At 44.2% G+C, this 19,823-nt stretch overlaps 1 protein-coding gene across 4 annotated transcripts in view; it reads right to left on the bottom strand.

Moving 5' to 3' along the window:
- Positions 1-130: 130 nt before the first annotated feature.
- TTL (tubulin tyrosine ligase) overlaps positions 131-19,823 on the bottom strand; it is a 36,608-nt gene continuing 16,915 nt past the window's right edge. The window contains exons 6-7 of one of the 4 annotated variants that reach the window (XM_075925897.1): positions 17,521-17,623; positions 131-7,653 (exon numbers count right to left, since the gene is read on the bottom strand). In XM_075925897.1, coding sequence (XP_075782012.1) covers positions 7,603-7,653; positions 17,521-17,623 — 154 coding nt within the window. In that variant the 3' untranslated portion in view covers positions 131-7,602. Of the gene's footprint in view, positions 7,654-17,451; positions 17,624-19,823 lie in introns of all 4 variants that reach the window. The other 3 variants (XM_075925898.1, XM_075925896.1, XM_075925899.1) reach the window with 3 other exon arrangements.

Here is a 19,823-nt window from a genome sequence, read left to right as displayed (position 1 = left end):
AGTATTCACTTGGAAAACTTTAAAAATGTCTTCATGAATGTAATGGAGAGTTGCTTACTTAGCTAGATTCTCCATCCCTCTCTGCTTGCCTCTTTGAATTGTTATTCACAAGGAAAAAAAAGACAGTAGGTAATACGATTTTCTCTTTAATTGTTATTCAGACAGAGTTGACTACAAATGTCAAAGAACCATGCACTGCTCACAAATCCTGTCAGACACATACACACTCACATGATAGTAATTTGAAAACACAAACTAAAGGTCAATATGATGTAACCTCAGGAGCTCTGTATGAATGCTACAGTGATTGTTTCAGATCCTTTCAAGGTTATTGTTTCCACAGACTACTTTAGCTGACATTGATGATACATTGTTATTATCTCGTATTTATTGCACAGTGTTTTCTTCTTAACAGAGAACAGTGCTTAGAGAACAAGAAATGCATTGACTGTATACGAGCATGCAGTCCAGAAGGATCTTGATTACAATGTGATAGAGAAGCCTGATCTTAACAGAATTGGTTTCAAGTCTTAATTGTGCCTCTGAAGTTGATTGGGAGCACATTACAGTTGTAGTACAATAATCACAATGAATCCTACATGAGATAAGCCACAGAAACTGAAAATTTCCAGGATTCCTATTTCATGAGACTATGTCTGTATCCATCTCAATGACTACCATGCAAAAGGATACAATGTCTCAGACTAGAAACCCATCACATTCTATAGTATAGTATCCATCTTCCTGAAAAGCAGCACCTATCCCTTTCAAGAACTCATTAAACAGTAAAGCCTGGTCAGTTCAAGTTAAAAATGTTATTTTTGCAATTTCTTTAAAAAAAGTTCACAATCCCAACTTAAAATTACACACACACAAATGATCTAACACTTTAATCAAAATCAAGTCCAGTACAGATAAAGGCAAGTTGATAATCTGGACAAGATACTTTTTTCTTGTGCAAGCACTCAGGCTTTTGCACAAAAACATGCTGCCTGTCTACACTGGCAGGGAGTTCTTGCGCAAGAACACTGACGTTCTAATGTAAGAAATCAGTGCTTCTTGCGCAAGAGGCCAGTGTAGACAGGCAACATGAATTTCTTGCGCAAGAAAGCCCAATGGCTAAAATGGCCATCGGAGCATTCTTGTGCAAGAGAGCGTCTACACTGGCACGGATGCTTTTGCGCAAAAGCACATCTCTTGCACAAAAGCACATGCCAGTGTAGACGCTCTCTTGTGCAAATACTTTAACGCAAAAACTCTTGCGTTAAAAATATTTGCGCAAAATCTTGCCAATGTAGACGTAGCCCCAATGTCAGAAACCAATTGCCCTTTAGCTGTTTTCTTTTGGCAGTGACTACAGGTTGAACCTCCCTAGTCCAGCACCTCAGGACCTGACTGGTCCCTGATTAGGGATTTTTCCAGACAAGGGGAGGTCATTTCAGGGGCCCCTGCTACCCCTCTGTCCACTTCCTGTCTCTCCTTGAAGCCCAGCTGAGCCGTGCATGTAGCACTCCCCTGCAGCCCTGCTAAGCCGTGCACTGGCTTCCTGCCTACCCCCCAAAGCCCAGCTGAGTCCCTCCTCACAGCCCAACTGAGCTGCGTGCTGGCTCCCAGGCCCCCACCCTCCTGCAAGCACACCAGGACACTCTGGTCCTGGAACATCCATGGTCATGCTGGACCATGGATGTTGCCAGACCAGAGAATCCTGAATTTTAGGGGTGCAACTTGTACCACTTTTTGGAAGATAGTTAAATATTTTATATTTCAAATGCAAGTAGGGCATGAAGGGTAAGGAAATGGGTTCCACACTGCTCTTCTGCTACAACAAATACCCCTCCCCACAAGTATTATTGTCAAATTAAAAATATAATGGAGATTGCCTATCTCCTAGAACTGGAAGGGAACTTGAAAGGTCATCAAGTCCAGTCCCCTGCCTTCACAGCAGGACCAAGTACCACCCCTGACAAATTTTTGCCCCAAATCCTTAAATGGCCTCTGCAAGGACTGAACTCACAACCCTGGGTTTAGCAGGCCAATGCTCCAACCACTGAGCTATCCCTCCCCCTTGTTAATTAATGAACCTTGTGGAATTCTGAAAAAAGGCCTTTTGAAGAATATGGCAAACAAGCCAGTAATTTGACAACCTGATAAGCTGCTTTAAATATGGTGAGAAAAGTTAAACATGTATTATGTGAATAATCAAATTATCAATAATTAGGATTAAATTAGATTGGAATACAGTGAAATGTCTTTTGATTGATGAGGCAGGAAATCATCAACTGGAGGTCATAACCAACCTCCAGGTCAAACACGTATGTACCTGACACTGTACAGGTGAATTCCTTAAATGGGTGGCTTAAAACAAAAGGAAGCTGATTAGTGCAGATTTTATGGTAAATGTGGGGCTCCCCATTCTGATGTCCAGCATTAATTGTGTCTCTACAATAGCAGAATTTGTCCCAAAGGCAGCAAACAGGTGCTGCTCTAGGGTGGCAGGGCTATACACACACACTCCAACTTTTATTTTCTCCTAGACCCAAGAAATCTAAGGAGCCAAAACTTGAAAACGGGACAAGACCAATGGTAATGTTCAAGGTGAGATGGGTTGACAGAAGTTTGGCAATACCAGCAAATAACAGGTCATCTGTGTGATGAAAAAGTAAAATAGGGAGCTAACCACCCATCAATGACAGAACTGCAGACTGATACAGAAATGGCCCAGGACACAATAGTGCCATTGTTCATACAGTACTGAGCCATTTCTGTATTACAGCGGGAAGTGGTCCTTCATTTGTGTGGGGGGGGCTTATGTTCGTTCAGTTCACCGTTCCCATCGACACTGGGGCCATCAAGGATTAAGATTATTCCCATCTCATCCCCAGCTAACTGCACTGGGATGGCTGTCATGTAAACTTGACAACAGGGAATATCTGTGGTGGTTTCCTCCCACCATAAAAAAAGGGGCCTGCCTGTGGGACCCTTCCAAGCTGCTCAGCAGGTCACCCCAATGAAGCGTCACTCAGAGCAAGAAGCTCCAGGTTTTTTCTCTCTCTGCCTTTCCCACACCTGAATGAAAACAATACCATGATTACTGTTACAGGACTGTTCATCAACCTAGTGAGGAGGCTGCTTCAAGTCAGTGCAGCATGAGCCATCTCTTGCACTCTACCAGCAGCTTTGCTCCAGCTCCATTAGTCTCCTTTAGGAGCACAGCTCACAAACAAGATGCTTACAAGAGCATGTTTGGAGACAGGCTCTAGTGCTCAGCCAGCTGTACCCGCAGTAAGCAGCCATTCTTCTCTGTGTATACACATCCTATTACACTCACAAGTTCCCAGTGGAACACAGCTGCTGACCCCATTACTAATTCTTAAAGGCAGCCTTCAAAGGAAGTGGTCAAAAGACTCAGGGCTTGCGCCCTCTCTTCACTTCTTTATGATGTGAAAAAGGCCTGAGAGCTTTAAGGCAGGGTTGGAGAACTTTTTTGGGTCAGGAACCACTGACCCATGGGGGGGAAAAAAAAATAAAGTCAGGGGCTGCACACAAGTGATAAGCAAAAATCAAACCCTCACTGACATGCCCCCCCGACTAAGGAGACACTCCCCACATTCCCCTTGCACACCAGAGCCTAGGGGGGTCCAGTCTAGTAGACTTTGTGCACTTCAGCCCCAGGGTGCGGCAGTGGGGGGTGCTGGAGCACCAGGATGGGTTCTCCACTGCTGGGGGTGGAACCCTGAGCCTCAGGGGCCAGATCCAGGCAAGCTGGGGGCAGGCCTTAAGTTCCCCACCCCTGCTTTAAGGCCTCCCCCTTATTTTACCTTGTAGATGTTCAAGCCCAGCCTTAGCTGGTTGAACAGCAAGAAAAATGCTGGTATTGCATGAGCCAAGATTGAAAAACAGCTGGGGAGAGAATTTTAATCCCTGTTTAAACTCTCTTTTGGGTCACACCTCTTATTTCTATGTCTGATTAACATACTGGATAAAGGACGTTTGTTAGCCCTTATTTCACTAGGAAAAGTGTGTGTTGAAACCAGTTAGCTAACACATAGGTAAAGTCGGCAGAGGCTGCTCTCACATAGACTATGGTGCCTCTCCTTGTGCTTGTGGAGAACTGCAATCTATGGGAGAGCACTCCGAGACTGATATCCACCACTGGTGGATCAACTGCTGCAGCATATATCCAACATGTAGTGAAGACAAGCCCTTAGACATCCATTTCTGGAACTTTTACCCCCCTCCCCACAGACACACGTGAGCTCACTATACACAGTTGTAGCAGGCTTCCTTGTCAATTTCTGGAATTCAGTATTTAAACCACTTCATAGTTCTAGTGCACATTTCACCTGCCATAGCATTATCACAGATATATACAACACGAGCTCATTTCAAACTTATTGCGCAAGAGTAGTTTGCACAGCAGCAACACATTTATGTGATAGTGGCAATCTGCTAGCCAGGATTTTGACAGGCCTAAATATAACCTCAGAACCTGGGAATCCATGACATATTACACTAAAGGAGGCATACACGTCAAATACTGATTGATATTTTTAATGATAGAGTCCATGTCCTTATTAGGCTTGTAGTCATGAGTTAAGATTATCCAGCCTTCTAGGCTAAGGCTGTCTGTATGTTCACTTTAGTACATACCCTGTCCATCCCACCCATAGACTTCCTGGCCTCCACAGTGATGGAAATTTCATCAAGTTAATATTTAAATCAAGTTTCCTGCAGCTGTGAAAACCCAACTCAAATCACCCTGGCTACTCACTTTGCAAAACAAAATTCTGGGCCTTACACTGACCTCTGCCAAGCAAGGTAATTGGTCTCTTGACAGTGAGCTCAGGCAGCCCCATACAAATCCTAGAGTAAGGCTTATTCTTTACCACTGATAAGGAAAGAATACTAGTCAGCCAAGGAATCTTAATGGCTTCACTGAGGTTTCCCCTCTCACCTGCAGTCTGGCTTGATGTACAGATGATGTTCAACTGACGTTACACCAGAAAACTCAGACCAATGGAATAACTTCTGCACTTTCAAGGTTAGATTACAGGGATCTGCATCATAGCAGCAATGGTGTGAAGAATTCTGAAGTTATTTACTTGCTGAAAATAAAGCCAGCAAGGGTATGAAGCCCTTCAACAGAAGGAACATGAGGGACAATCTGACAATCACCTGGCCAATGTTATCAAATACATTTTTAAGATGAGTGGTTGAGTCCATCCCCAAATCTAGCTGTTCTGGATCAAAATATGGAACAGAAACTTCCCCAGTGCGCCCCAGCAAGGAGATTTCAAGTTCTGTACATCTCACGGAGATGCTTCTCTCTCACTGTGCTACACAGCCAAGATACATGAACACCAGTGACTTGGCAAAGTGTGACAGTTCATTCATTCACAGAACTCTAGCTTAGTAATGCTTCCAAGATGGGACATCTCTGCCCAACTTGAGGTAAGTGTGTAAGAGTGCCCAGACATTTCACAGGAGGGAAACATTACAATAGTCCAATGCTTATTAAACTTGGCCAGTCAGAAGCTTGGAACCTCCTAAATGGGGTTTTGTAGCAGGAGCCATTTTTTGTTTGCTTGGGACACCTTCATTTATGTTCGATTCATACCCCAAAACAACTGTCAAAATACACAGAACATAGTTCAGATCCAACCAGCAGAGCCAGAACTCTTGCTAGATTTGATTCACGTGCAGACAAGTATTCCACAACAATATCCTGTATTGAATGTGCTCCACACAAAAGAGATCCTTCTTCTAAACAATCCTCTCATACCTTTCCATATCAGACTGCTTCTCAGTTAGTCATGCACACTTGTTTGTTTGGAAGTTGCCTCATTTCACTGACCTATTAAAACGTAGAAAAAAAATCTAATTATAGAACTAAAATATGCTAGCATGCAACATGCAGTGCATGTAGGAGAACTGCAGCATAGCAGTACTGAAAATGCACAATAGCTTATAGAAGCCGTACTTTTTTTTTTTTTTTTTTTTTAAAGGGGCTCTCTCCTGTTAGTCTGTCTTTGCAGACACAAACTATTACTTCTCGAACGCCGATTTAAAATTCCACCTCTCTGTTCCTACTGAAAATTCCCAACAGATGGCAGTGCATTGGGGAACACACTTTCTATCTATAGTACCTAGTTTGCTGTTAGGGACCCCACTGTGTTCTACAAAGAGACACAGTCAACCTGTTTAGGTTAAAAATTGTAACTTACAGGGACAATTTGTGATGTGGGGAATATTCCAGGCTTCCAACACATTTAGGTTACACTTAAGAATTGTGTTTTTACATTCACTGATTTTTTTTTTAAATCACCATACTATAACAATGCCATATGATGCATCAAGTTTACGTAACCATCAAATGCTTTCCCCACAAGGTGAGCCTATTTCTATGCTTGGGATACAAAGGACCTGCCATGTTTTGGTGGTGCAAACTTGTGAGTGCTAAAAAAATGCAATGCTTCTCCAATGGAAAAAGATACCAATTGGTTGGCTTGAAAGGAATATAATTGGTTGGGTTGAAAGGCTTTTATTTTCAAGCATCAGATTAAAATAAGGTGAAGAGTTTTAAAAAATGGACACACATTCAGCTCTTAAAGAGGGGCCCTTAACCTTTGTTTTGTTAACCAAAAGAACACTAACAGCATAAAAGCTGAAAGAAGCACTGAGTGCCCTTCGAACAAGCCTTCCAAGCAAGTCTGATGCGGTTGAGCAGTGCTCTAAACAAAAGTCATCCTAAACTCCCTAAAAACTGCAGATCAGCAGGAGAGGGGCTCCATGTCTGTATTCTAGGGATTCCAACTGCACCAGACTTTGAACCACCACCAATTCAAATCTCATCACACAAGGGATACAAGTAAATAAAATGTCCTTTAACCCTTAGGCTACTTTATCGCACTAGATATGGTACACTCAGTGACGGTACCTTTGCCGTATGGTTATTGGGTGTTTAGCTAGCTGATTTTAAAACAGACTTAAATTTTGTTTTTTCTTCTTTTATACAACCTACAAAACAAGACAGATTTTCATCTCTACACAAACGGAGCAGGAACGAAAAGGAGTTACCTACAGGGGACTGAGCTAAGGCACTAAAACTGCAGCAGGTGATGAAACAAGAAATCCACATCAAGAGATGGTACTCTTCATTAAATGGTCTTATTTAAGAAAAAAAGGGGGAAAGGCTTCTTTTTAAAAAAGGATGAGAAGATACAAGATTAATTTATCCCTGGTTTTTAAACATTATTTTGCTGTTCTCCCAGAGAGATTTGCTTCAGTTATTAAAGTTACATGAGCTGTTTCTAGAGCAAAGTTTGGTGAAACACAAGCAGAGTTGTCTGAACAACTTTGGCTCATCATGGACTCTCCTCAGAAGCCTTCTTTTATTTCTATTTTCCTCGTGAATGTCCAAAAAGTTGTGTCTTTCCTCCTTTTTGGTGTGATACTAAAGCACATGATCCAACAGCCTTCCCTCAGAATCAACAGATGGCAGTTCTCCCAAGTATGTCGATAAGATGGTCTCCTTGCCATCATAGCTTGATAAATATTGATGGCTGGCTCTGCTTTTGCACTGTGTCACTGAGGGGAAAGACGCTAGAGATGGCTACATCTACTATACCTTGGCAAAGTTCTGCATAAAGTTTCCTAGAAGAAAAGAGACAACAATCAGAATGAATTTTAAGAGGAAAAGAGTAACACACTGAACATCAGATTTTCCCACCAGTAGTTACACAGTCTTGCCATTAGTATAAATACCCCTTTCTCTTGTAACTTCTCCTCTTACCACCCTGGAGGCTGCTTATGCCTTTTACTATATTCCCTCCACCTAAACAAAGATGGAATAGTAAATCCATGCCTCCTAGTAGCTATTGCAGTGGATTACAGGGTAGTTCTACATATATTTACTGTCAGTACAGATTACAGAACAAAAGTAGTAGAAACTTTTGTAGATAGAATCATAGGACTGGAAGGGACCTCGAGAGGTCATCGAGTCCAGGCCCCCGCCCTCAAGGCAGGACCAAGCTCCGTCTACACCATCCCTGACAGATGTCTATCTAACCTGTTCTTAAATATCTCCAGAGAGGGAGATTCCACCACCTCCCTTGGCAATTTATTCCAATATTTGATCACCCTGACAGTTAGGAATTTTTTCCTAATGTCCAATCTAAACCTCCCCTGCTGCACTTTAAGCCCATTACTCCTTGTCCTGTCCTCAGTAACCAAGAGGAACAAATTTTCTCCTTCCTCCTTGTGACACCCTTTTAGATATTTGAAAACCGCTATCATGTCCCCCCTTAATCTTCTTTCTTCCAAACTAAACAAGCCCAGTTCATGAAGCCTGGCTTCATAGGTCATGTTCTCTAGACCTTTAATCATTCTTGTCGCTCTTCTCTGTACCCTTTCCAATTTCTCCACATCTTTCTTGAAATGTGGCGCCCAGAACTGGACACAGTACTCCAGCTGAGGCCTAACTAGTGCAGAGTAGAGCGGCAGAATGACTTCACGAGTTTTGCTTACAACACACCTGTTGATACAACCTAGAATCATATTTGCTTTTTTTTGCAACAGCATCACACTGTTGACTCATATTCAACTTGTGGTCCACTAGGACCCCTAGATCCCTTTCCGCCATGCTCCTTCCTAGACAGTCGCTTCCCATCTTGTATGTATGGAACTGATTGTTCCTTCCTAAGTGGAGCACTTTGCATTTCTCTTTATTAAACTTCATCCTGTTTACCTCTGACCATTTCTCTAACTTGCTAAGGTCATTTTGAATTATGTCCCTATCCTCCAAAGAAGTTGCAACCCCACCCAGTTTGGTATCATCTGCAAACTTAATAAGTGTACTCTCTATCCCAATATCTACAAATGCCGTCAAGGCTGCCCTCAGCATTTGATTTAGCGGGTCTATACTAGACCCGCTAAATCAAATGCCAGAATGTCAATCTCTGGTGCGTCTAGTGAAGACATGTCCTTTGATTGTGATGTGGACTTGAAACATTAAACTAAAGCACAAGACATTTTGGAAAAAGAAAACTTTTCATCTTCATAATTACATGAGATTCAAATTACTGTGTACTACACTGAATTAGTGTTCTTTTCAAATCATTCCAAAGGAAGCTATTAATCCTACTCTTAGTTACAGATGTGCAGCTCAAGCTGAAGCCAGTGGGTATCTCTTGTGTTTATTTGATGGCAGAATTTCACCCTAAATCATGAGACATATAGACCACACTAATAAGAAAACCTACCCAAAAAACCAAAACCAAACCAAACCACCCAAACAAACCAGCCAACCAACCATCCACCTCCATGTCATGTGCATTCAGATTTCCTCCTCTTCAGAGAAAAGTAAAGCCAACATGACAGAAATCTTGGTTTGCTGCCAATTCAGGGACCACATTAGTGCTGCAGAAGATATCTGTCACATTTGTCAACGAGTCCATAGTAGGTACACCCTCTTATGTCCCAGTTGTGAAACTTTGGCCAGGTCTACACTAGATCTGGAAGGTCGGCTTAAGATACACAACTCCAGCTACATAAAACACGTAACTGGAGTCACCTTACCTTAAGCCAAGCTTGGTGGTGTCTCCACAGCAGGAGGTCAGCGGGAGCAAATGCTCCCTTTGGCTTCCCTTACTTCTTGCGAATTCAAGGAGTACAAATGCCGTCAAGGCTGCCCTCAGCATTTGATTTATGGGTCTATGCTAGACCCGCTAAATCAAATGCCAGAATGTCAATCTCTGGTGCGCTGAGTGAAGACATGTCCTTTGATTGTGAAGCACTGCAATGAAATACTGCAGCAGGATGCAAGAGCAAATGGGGTTTGTTTGTGTGGCACTGGCACAGGGATTTCTCATATCTTGCAGAGTTAGTTTTGCTCTCTCACAGTAAGCTTCATGAAGCTGGTATTTATCAATACACATCAGCACCAGCCATGGGGCACTGTCATCAGAAGTCAAGGTAGGCACATTCCAAGGGGAGTAGAGAATAATGGAAAAACAAATCAACCTGAGATCAATCTAGTATAACTATTCTCTCTCCTCCCCCAAACCCAACATATACAGACTATGACAATTTCTCCAAGCTTTACATTTAAAATCATTATTTCTGAACAGCGTTTTACTGTTTACACACAAAAATAGAGAGGACAAATATATCTCTGGCTTAACAACAATGTTCAATGCCTATCTCGTGATGAGAGGATAAGCCTTATTGTAAGGCGGCAAGAGATGGAACCACCAGACAAACTGTAGTCTAATGAATAGCATCAATATTACAGTTCTTAGACTCTCTGATATTTACTAACAGGAAGCTGTGGCACTACTGATACATATAGATTCAGTTAGTCACAATACTAGTAGCCAAAGCCTGGGCTGCTTGACAGATGTAGTTTGTAAAACTGCATGTGTAAAGAAGCAGAAAGTGTCTAAGAACATGAACACTGGACAGTAAAAGTCGGCAAAATCCAGTGACATTTGAGCCTAGTGATATTCTGAACAAAAAGAGCTCTCAGCCATGCTTATAGCTGTGTTTCAAACTGACATTCCTGAATCTTATAGATTGCAAAGACTTTGACAGACTAGTGCAAAGTTGACAGAATTTTCATCTGTTTCAATTATGCAGATTGTTTATTTCATCTCACTGTCCTAAAACAAATGAGGCAATTTCTGTTGAGGATAGACATGTAACTGGGCTGGATAAAACAGATGCTGGCATGTTTTTCCTACCAAGGCCTTCTTTACCAAGACTAACAAAGTCTTTACACGTGTGCAACTGGCTCAGCATACCTTCAAGCTTTCAGATCAGTGCTGAGCAACCTTTGGCGCATCAGGGTTCTAAGTGTAGCCCATGAGACAATTTACCATTGCCCATAATCAGGTTCCCAGATCCCACTGGTTTTCATCTGTGCAGTGTTTTTCCTACCAGCATTATTAAAGTGACACATACGTAAAGCAAGGGCTCTTGAAGTGAGGTGCATACTGACTGCACCCAATGTTGACAGAGAACCATGCGCTCCCTCTGCATCCAATCGAAATGCTGCTATGGTTCAATTGGCACACCCCGCAATTTCTAGGTACAAGGGCAGTTACCTATAGGTTTCCCCTGCGCCGCTTTCAGAAGATGATCTCTGTATCAAATGCGACAATTTATGAAACTGAATCTCTCTCAATCGTGGTTTTAGATGGATTACTGGCAAGCATTCTGTGTTCTTTTTCATTTCTAATGGGTCCTTAGCAATGTTCCCTCTAATCTTTTCCAACCATGTGGGAAATGTTTCCATCCATGGGTGAAAGATTTTCTGTGTGCGCACTGAGGCACACCAACAGTAGAAACAAAAACCCTAGCTGTGAGCACTCTGCTAGTCAGTTGAGAGAGATTACAATGCCACCCAAGTGGCTGCACAAGTGCACAGCTTACAGGGAACATTGGTCCTTAAAGTGAATAGCACTTTTTAAAGAATGCTAGAAGCTTCCACACTTCAAAGTCATCTTGATAGCTGTAAATTAAAAACAAAACCCAGGCCTACGGTAAGTATTTCAGTTTTTAACTAAAGGGTCCATACACGTGTACATTCTCTCTCTCTTTTGGCTTCTTTGTCAATTCTGTATCATATGTTCTTTTCTGATTAACGTAGGTTAGTGCTGCAGCATTAATATAAGTTCTCTGTTAATGCAGAATGGCTAGTAGTGTCTCAGAGGAAAGATGAACACCCTTGGAAAGAGTTCTGCAGTTGGATGTCATGACAAAGATTCTCCAGAGGCTCGTGTGAACCCAGATCATCTTTCCATTAGGGTTTTATGGGGATTCCAATTTAAGCCAGTTTGACACGAATTTGCCAGAGGCTCATACTGCCCAGAGGGAACGCATGGAATAAACTAAACTCGTTTCCCCAGAGCTCCCTGCCCTGGCTCTGGCCAGCCCTACTTCCTCCTCTCTCCCCCTACGCTAGGAGTAACACTCCTGTCTAATAGTGTTGAGTAAATAAGTTCAGCTGCATCTAGCTCCCACGGGAGTGTGTTTTCCTGAGCTGCCCCTGAACTACAGCAGGAAATTAACTCCCAAAATCATAGGCTAGTTCAGTGAACTTTCTGCCATGGTCATCACCATAGCCCCAGGGCAACCCAAAGAGCCCAGTAGCCTGTCATAGGCAGTTTCTGACAGATAGTCCTAGGGTCAGGAACCAGACACATCTGCTCCTCTACTACGCCCGGCAACACTCCTCTCTCAAGCAAAATATTTACACCTATTCCTAGAAACTCCTATGTGCACGTTGACCTAGCCCAGCAGATCTAGTTGGTGTCATTACAGGGACATCTTTTTCCTACAGTGAATGGTTCTTCAACCCCTTTGCAAAGATTCTGATGCAACATGAATCTGCCTTCAACATCATCTGAGATGCAGCTTTGCACAAATGACTTCCTTTCATGTCTATTTGAGATAGATATTATAGCCAGTGAGAAACCAATCCCACATTTACATGGATTTAAGCCCTCATATCTCTTTCATAGTATGGCAGGGTAGTGATGAAATACAACTGCCTTGTTTCAAATAGGAGCACATATTCTTTAGACTGCTCTTCAAAATCACATTGCTACAGAGCAACTGCTCAAGTCTGCAGGCCTATTGCATCAGCAACACTTTCTTTTGAGGGATTATCACTGGATTTTCCTCATCTTGGCATGTAGCACTTTTGGGACTTTTTTGCTCCCAGTGCTCAAAAGCATACAGCGCACCAACAGGGAATAGGCAGGTACTATAGAGCTATCAGTGGGAGCAGAGCGAGATGGTGTAGTTCTCTGTGCAACGTTAAATTAAGCCTGTCCTCTCCACTACTCCATCGATTTGCCCATGAAACCATACTGCTTAATATTTGGGTAGTTATGTTACTTGGAAAACAGAATGTCACCCTGTGACGTAGTGGGGGTACCTGGCTGGTTTCTATGCTGCTGGCTCTGGGGTAACCCCCACTGGCTGTCGTGGTACGACCCAGCAAAACAGGATGAGTCACTATGCAAACCAGTATGGCCAGACACCCCCCATGGAGAGGAACAAAGGAAGGTGGAATGCTGCCCTGGCTGGGGGGCAGAGCTGGAAGAGAGTTAGTTAGTTGGTGTCTGGGAGCATGGAGGAGACAGCCTAGGGAGAGGGGCTGGAGTTTAGGGGCCCAGTCTCCCCCATCTCAAGGGGGCCTGAGGCATCCTAGCCCAGCTCTGTGACCAGATTACATCTGTGCTGTGCTGTATCCTGGAGAGGCAATAAACTTCCTCTATTCCACCGGCTGGTGCAGTCTGTTTGTGCCATTTCGGGGTGCAGGAGACGGGGGACCCCCAACGCGCCGTCACACACCCAAAAGAGCCTTTTACCCAAATCACTCAAAGCAGGGTTTTTTTTTTTTTAAATATAAACACTGGGTTCCCTAAAAAAAACGAGGATTCCACTGGTACCTTAGGGTATGTCTAGACTACAGGCTTTTGTCAACAGAGGCTGTGTCGACATATACTGTCAAAGTTTGTTGACAAAGAGCTTCTAGACTACATCCAGTCAACATGAGAGTGTAGACGCAAAGGACAGTGTAGATGCAATAATGCCTTCTGTCGACAGAACTCTGTTGACAAAAGGCGTTATTCCTCATACAATGAGATTTACCGCCATTGACAAAACTGCCGAGTTCTGTCAACGTTATGTCGACAGAACTCGGTGGTATTGTAGATGCGGGTATAGTTTTGTCAACAAAAGTCCACTTTTGTCAACAAAACCCTGTAGTCTAGACCCACCCTTAGAGACTAAACAGATTTATTAGGGCATAAGCTTTCATGGGTAAAAACCCACTTCATCAGATGAATTGAAGTTATAGAGGCAGGGCTATATACAGTGTGTTGAGACTAATCCAGTCAGGGTGTAAGTGGCTCATTCACAGCATCTGATATGGAGATGTGAATATCAAAAGAGGAGAAATTGCCTTTGTAGTATTTTAGCCAGTTTAAAATCCTTATTTAATCTTAAATTGATTGTACTGAGTTTGCAAATAAACTCCAGTTCAGCTGTCTCCCTTTGTAATCTGGTTTTGAATTCTTTTTAGAAGGATGGCTACTTTCAAATCCATTACTAAATATCCAGGAAGGTTAAAATGTTTCTCCTACAGGTTGTGTGTTACCATTCCTGAGGTCTGACTTGTGTCCATTTTATCCTTTGGTGTAGAGACTGTCCAGTTTGGCCAACATACATGGCAGAGGGGCATTGCTGGCACTTGATGGCATATCACACTAGTGGATGTGCAGGTGGTTGAGCCCCTGCTGGTGTGGCATATGTGGTTAGGTCCTGTGATGGTGTTGCTTGTATAGATGTGTGAATAGAGTTGACAACAGGTTTGTTACAGGGATAGGTTCCTGAGAAAGTGTTTCTGCGGTATGTTGTGTGGCTCATGGTGAGTATTTACCTCAGATCATCTACTTCAGGATAGACCCACATAGGAAAAAAGGAATACCACTGGCTATTACCTACAGCCCCCAGCTAAAACCCCTCCAGGGGATCATTGACAATCTATCCTGGAAAACAATCTCTCCTTCTTAGACCTTGGGAAACAGGCCAGTAGTCCTTATCTACAGACAGCCCCCCACCCCTCCATGAAGCAAAGCAAAGAATCACTAAGTTTGTGCCTAGTCTCCTACCTGGGTAAGTCCACAACTCTTTTGTAGCTCGCTGCAGAAGCTAATATATTTTCCCCCAAATTGTTTACTTTTGTAGCACTTAGCCTATTACATGTTGTGACCAAACCAGTTCAAGAAGACTACACAACCATTTAGTTGGTGCTGATTTGAATCAGGTCATTTAAAAGATGGTTGATCTGTCATCTGCAATTTTGCTTCTATTTTTTTCCCCACTATTTTGATGCAACAATTAAACATGGAGCAAATCTTACTTCCCACACACAGATGTGGGGGTAGAAATCTGGGTCTTACTACAGTGTCTTGGACTGACTTTTCTTCTTTGCCTTTGCCATTCCAATCTGCCTCAGAGCCTGCATGGAACTCCCTTTGGGATCTGATGTCTTGTGAGCCAGTGACCAAGATCTTCTTGGTTTTACCCTCATCTCCTGTTTTGAGGCAGATGTACTGAGTGCCATGATGCTGCCTACCTCTCTGGTCACCCGAGATTTTGATGTGGACAATGCATTAGCAGTACTGGGAGGTTTATGGGGGTTCTCCGTGGATTTGAAGCTAGGCATAAAGCTTGCGGCATCATTAAGAGTTTACATTTGATCTCCCTTTTCTTCTGGAAGCTACTGTTGAAGGATATGCAGCTCTTGCACATATTGGGAACATGATTATCACCCAAACAGTGTAGGCACTGGGCATTTCCATCACTGATCAGAATAGCCTCATGACAGGAGAGGTACCTCTCGAATCCCAGGGAGCCCAGTATTCCCGAGCAAAGTAATGAAGTATACTCAAGCCAAAGATGGCTAAGGAGGAAATGAGAACTGTTCACTCATGGAGCCCCATATGGCTTTGACACAAGGCATTTGGATGTATGGGATCCAGATGTCACCAACACAGTATCTCTGCTCAAAGGCATAGAACATGAACACCCCTGAAATAGAGCACCCTCAGGGACACTACCCGAAGAAAGAAAGAATTAGGGGCCCCACTCCCTGGATTTTTAACAGGAGTGGAACATTAGCACCCTCAAACTCTCTTGAAAATCTCAGTCAATAGCATTAAAACAGGAAATCATTCCCTCTAATTGTAGCTATCTTCTGGGCATTTCTCATGTTCTTCCAACCAGCTGTGGTGTCACTGTTCACTCTTCTAATTATCTATTTGATTTTAATTTTGTTTCTTCATCTGCAGCACGGAGTAGGTGTCCTGCAAGTTTCAACCTGCTTGGAAGTGTATAACTAGAGTGAATGATGTTGATCATTTCTTTAAAGTGCAAATATTTTGCTTTGGAAGAGTAATCTGTTCTCACTATTTCAGGTTATTTAGTTGCTTGTTTCCTGCTACCTCTTTCAACATTATACATCTTAAGTCGGATAAATACCAAATATCAGGGCATGAAATGAGTAAATACTTATCACTGTATTTGTAGTACTGACCAACAGCTTTCACCCCTGCAATAACTGAAATGAGAAACAACTACCTACTGAACATTGCACACAAGGCTGGGAAAGCCAAAAAATGAGATGAGCTATCCAGCTTTACATAAAGTGAGGCTATCAGATGCTCTGTGAACCTTCCAGAAGTTCCTAGATTTAGGCCTCATCTACACTATGAGTGCTACAGTGGCACAACTATAGTGTCAAAGTTGTGCTTCTGTAGTGCCATGGTACATGTGGTTCCTACAATGACAGGTTTTTTCATTGCTGGAGGAATTTCACCTCCACAAGCAGTGGTAGCTGGGTTGACAGAGGAATTCTGCCATTGACCTAGCTCCTTCTGCACCTGGGGCTAGGTATGCACAACTACAGTGATCAGGTAGCTGTGCTGACCTAACTTGTAAGTCAAGACCAATTTTTACGAACTATAAGAACATAAGAATGGCCATACTGGGTCAGACCAAAGGTCCATCCAACCCAGTAGCCTGTCTGCCGACAGCGGCCAATGCCAGGTGTCCCAAACGGCGCGAATTGAACAGGTAATGATCAAGCGATCTCTCTCCTGCCATCCATCTCCACCCTCTGACAAACAGAGGCTAGGGACACCATTCTTTACTATGTCCCTGAGCAGTTTACATCTCTTCCACTACACACTCCCTCACCCAGTGACAGTATCACCCACTGTCCACAGCCCTTTTAATCACCAATGACTCTGCCCATTCCTTCTCCACTAGTCAATTCCATGATTTCTGCCTGTTTCCAATAAGTATGAAAAGAACCAAATTGTTCTCAGTTCCATTTACAAATAAGAGTTTTCACTCACAGTCTGATGCTTCTCTCGTGACAAGAAGTTCTGTTGCTCAAGTGAAGCAGTGGGCATTGTAGCCTTTGGACTGGCCCACACTGTGGCCAGGGAAAAGCCACTGGTACCAAGGCCTCTCCCAGTAAGTCCCTCCTCTGACAGGGGTGCTGCTGGACTTGGAGGAGAGATAATTACAAAATTTTGGCAGAGAAACTCTGTAAGTTACAGAAACTCAGTGGAGAAGAAATGTGCCTTCTGGCACTGAGCCAGCACTCAGGAGTGCTGAGTCACTGTAGCTGCTACAGCACTGTGGCAGGAGAAACTTTCCCAGCCCCACACAGCAGTGCGCTTCCACAGCGTATTCGAGGCAGTTTCACCTAAACCATCCAGCTTAGGGAGCATCAGGCCACATGCTGAAGCATAATATATGGTCTCGGTTTCAGGAACAATAGCTTTCTACCAGAGAGGAAAACCAACACCTTTTTCAGAACTACAGCAACAAGAAACCAGGTGTTCCATACTGTCCGCACTTGGGAGCTACCATTTTATTACAGGAATAAGATGCTCACTGGGCACAGGCAGGGGCCCCATTGACTTCGATTAGCCAGACCTTCAGTTCCTTATCTACCATGAAGTCAAAGCCGAAGAGCTGGAAACTCTGGTAGTGAAGGTGTTTGGTGCTGATTGCAGGCTCTATACATGTAAGGCAGCTTCTGCGAAGCGAAAAAAAAAAGCAGAATCTGATTAAGCAGCCATAAACACTTCAGATGAGTAATTCTAGATTTGAGGAGCAGACACAGCACAGTGGGAAAAGCAAATGATCTCCAAGGCTGCTCCTTTGAGTAAGGATTTGTAGGACCAGGTCTAGTTGCATCAGCTGAGAGAGAAGCAAGTTTTATCATGTTTGATGCAATGTCACACGCTGACTTAAGTGCTCCTGTAGAACAATGCCCGCAGTTGAAGAAAGAAAGAAGCTGAGGGAACCAGTTTTAGCTCCCTCATGTACAAGTCCTCCAGCCCAGATGTTAGAGCTACCTAGAGCCACAAGGATTCACATGCCAACTGAGAACCAGGGCAACACAGCTACACTCTGCCCATCCCAATGCTGGAGGGAGGGGTTTTGGCACAGGAGAGGCCTATGACAGCTGTGTGCCAGCTGAGCAGCACGAAGGGGTTAGGATAGAGGGAAGATGCCTGTTATCTAACCTCATTCCTCTCTACTGTACCTCACTGTAGCAGAGCCAGTTCTTGGCAGCTAGTACCTAGCATCAGTGGAGAATCTCAAGACATGGATTGGGGTGTGTGCACTGCACTGGCCCTTTAAGGGAAAACCCCCAGCCCAGAGCAGGGGCTAGGAGCAAAGCCCCAGCTGAGGCAGTTCTAGTAGATGAGAGCCCAGCTGGGAGCTATAAAAGGGAGAACTGACAGCTGCTCTAGGGAGAGAGCAGTGAAGGCCTGACTGCTAGGGAAGCAGGAGGCTCCCTGGAGCTAGAGCAGGGCTGAGGACGCAAGGCAGGGCTAGGGGAGCTCTGGCCAGACAAGCTCCCAGGCTTTAGCTCCTAAGAAGGCGATCAGGGTGCTCTGAGAAAGAGAGGACCTTGGGATGTGAGCAGAGGGAACAACCACCTTCCCCGGAAGGGGGCTCGGACAGTGGTGTGGGCACTGCTGGAGGGCAGTGCCTGGAAGAGTACAGCTGGTGGTGAGAGGGCCCCTCACAGGGTGGATCTGGTGTATGAAAAGGGGGGTGTTTACAGGGGGCTGTGCAGGAAGAATACACAGCTCCTACCAAGATTTCTGCCCCCGAGGATTCCCACGTGCAGCAGTGTTCAAAGACACTGTGTAGACAGGTGGGGAGATCCAGCTCTGCGCTTCTCCTCTCTCCCCACGGGAGGAATGGTTAACTGGTAAGCCTCACTCCTTAGTGGGAGAGATTTACCAGTTCCAGTTACCTGGTATGGGTACACTGCATGCAGGGTCTGCTCTGACTGGAGTAGCCCCTGTCCAAGGTAGGCCTGGCCAGGGAGGCATGCCACAGGCAGGGACTGCTCCAACCAGGCAGCCAGAGTAGTCCTTATCCAGTGGCGGGACTGACCTGGCCCCTCCGCCACAGGCAGGGGCTGCTCCAACAGGCCAGACTAGACCTTGTCCGCTGTGGGAGGGGGGCAACAGACTCGCCCCTCAGTGCCAAGCAATAATGAATCCAACCCAGTTGTGTAACACATGGTTGCACAAATCAGTCTGCGAGCAGGGAAACAGAGTGAAAGGCAAACCAGCCCGCAGAAATGCAGCAGTCTGGACAAGCCTCACTGATTACATGCTTGAGCAGGTGTCCAGAAGTGTCAGCTCATGACAGAATGTCAAGCCATGGTTCAGCAGCTATGGGACAGGAACAACTTGCTGTAAGAGAAAACCACACTGGGAATGTCTTGCAGGGGGCTCCTATCATTCTGTGAGAGCGGGTTTCAACAGGGTGGAATGCAGAGCCTGCATCATTATTGCCAGGCAAGTTACTGGAGTGCTCCAAACTGAAATATTTTAGATTACAAAATTACTATAAAAGCCTGAGATTATAGTACACTCTTCTGCTTCCAGTTGGAATGGATTTCCTTCCCAGCGACGACGACACCTTGACCTGCCTGCTGTATCTTTGTTCCTCTGGGAACACACAGGCTACAGAATTGCAGGTCCATCCAGCCCAGCACCAGCTTCTCCAGAAAAAGGGGGAAGAAACCACGCATTGAGAAAGTGATGGAATAAGCTGGGAGCAGCAGTGAATCCACATATAGCCAGGGAAATCCACCGAGGCAGCAGTGTTTCAACTATTTAAAACACTGGTCTAAAGAAACCTCAGTTTACAATGTGAAACCCTCAAAGGTGGGGAACCCCCAACATTAAGGTCACCCATGCTTAGAG

Source organism: Pelodiscus sinensis, chromosome 3, assembly GCF_049634645.1.
Source record: "Pelodiscus sinensis isolate JC-2024 chromosome 3, ASM4963464v1, whole genome shotgun sequence".
Lineage (NCBI taxonomy): Eukaryota > Metazoa > Chordata > Testudines > Trionychidae > Pelodiscus > Pelodiscus sinensis.
Note: the sequence above shows the minus strand (reverse complement) of the source record. Positions and strands in the feature narration are given on the sequence as shown.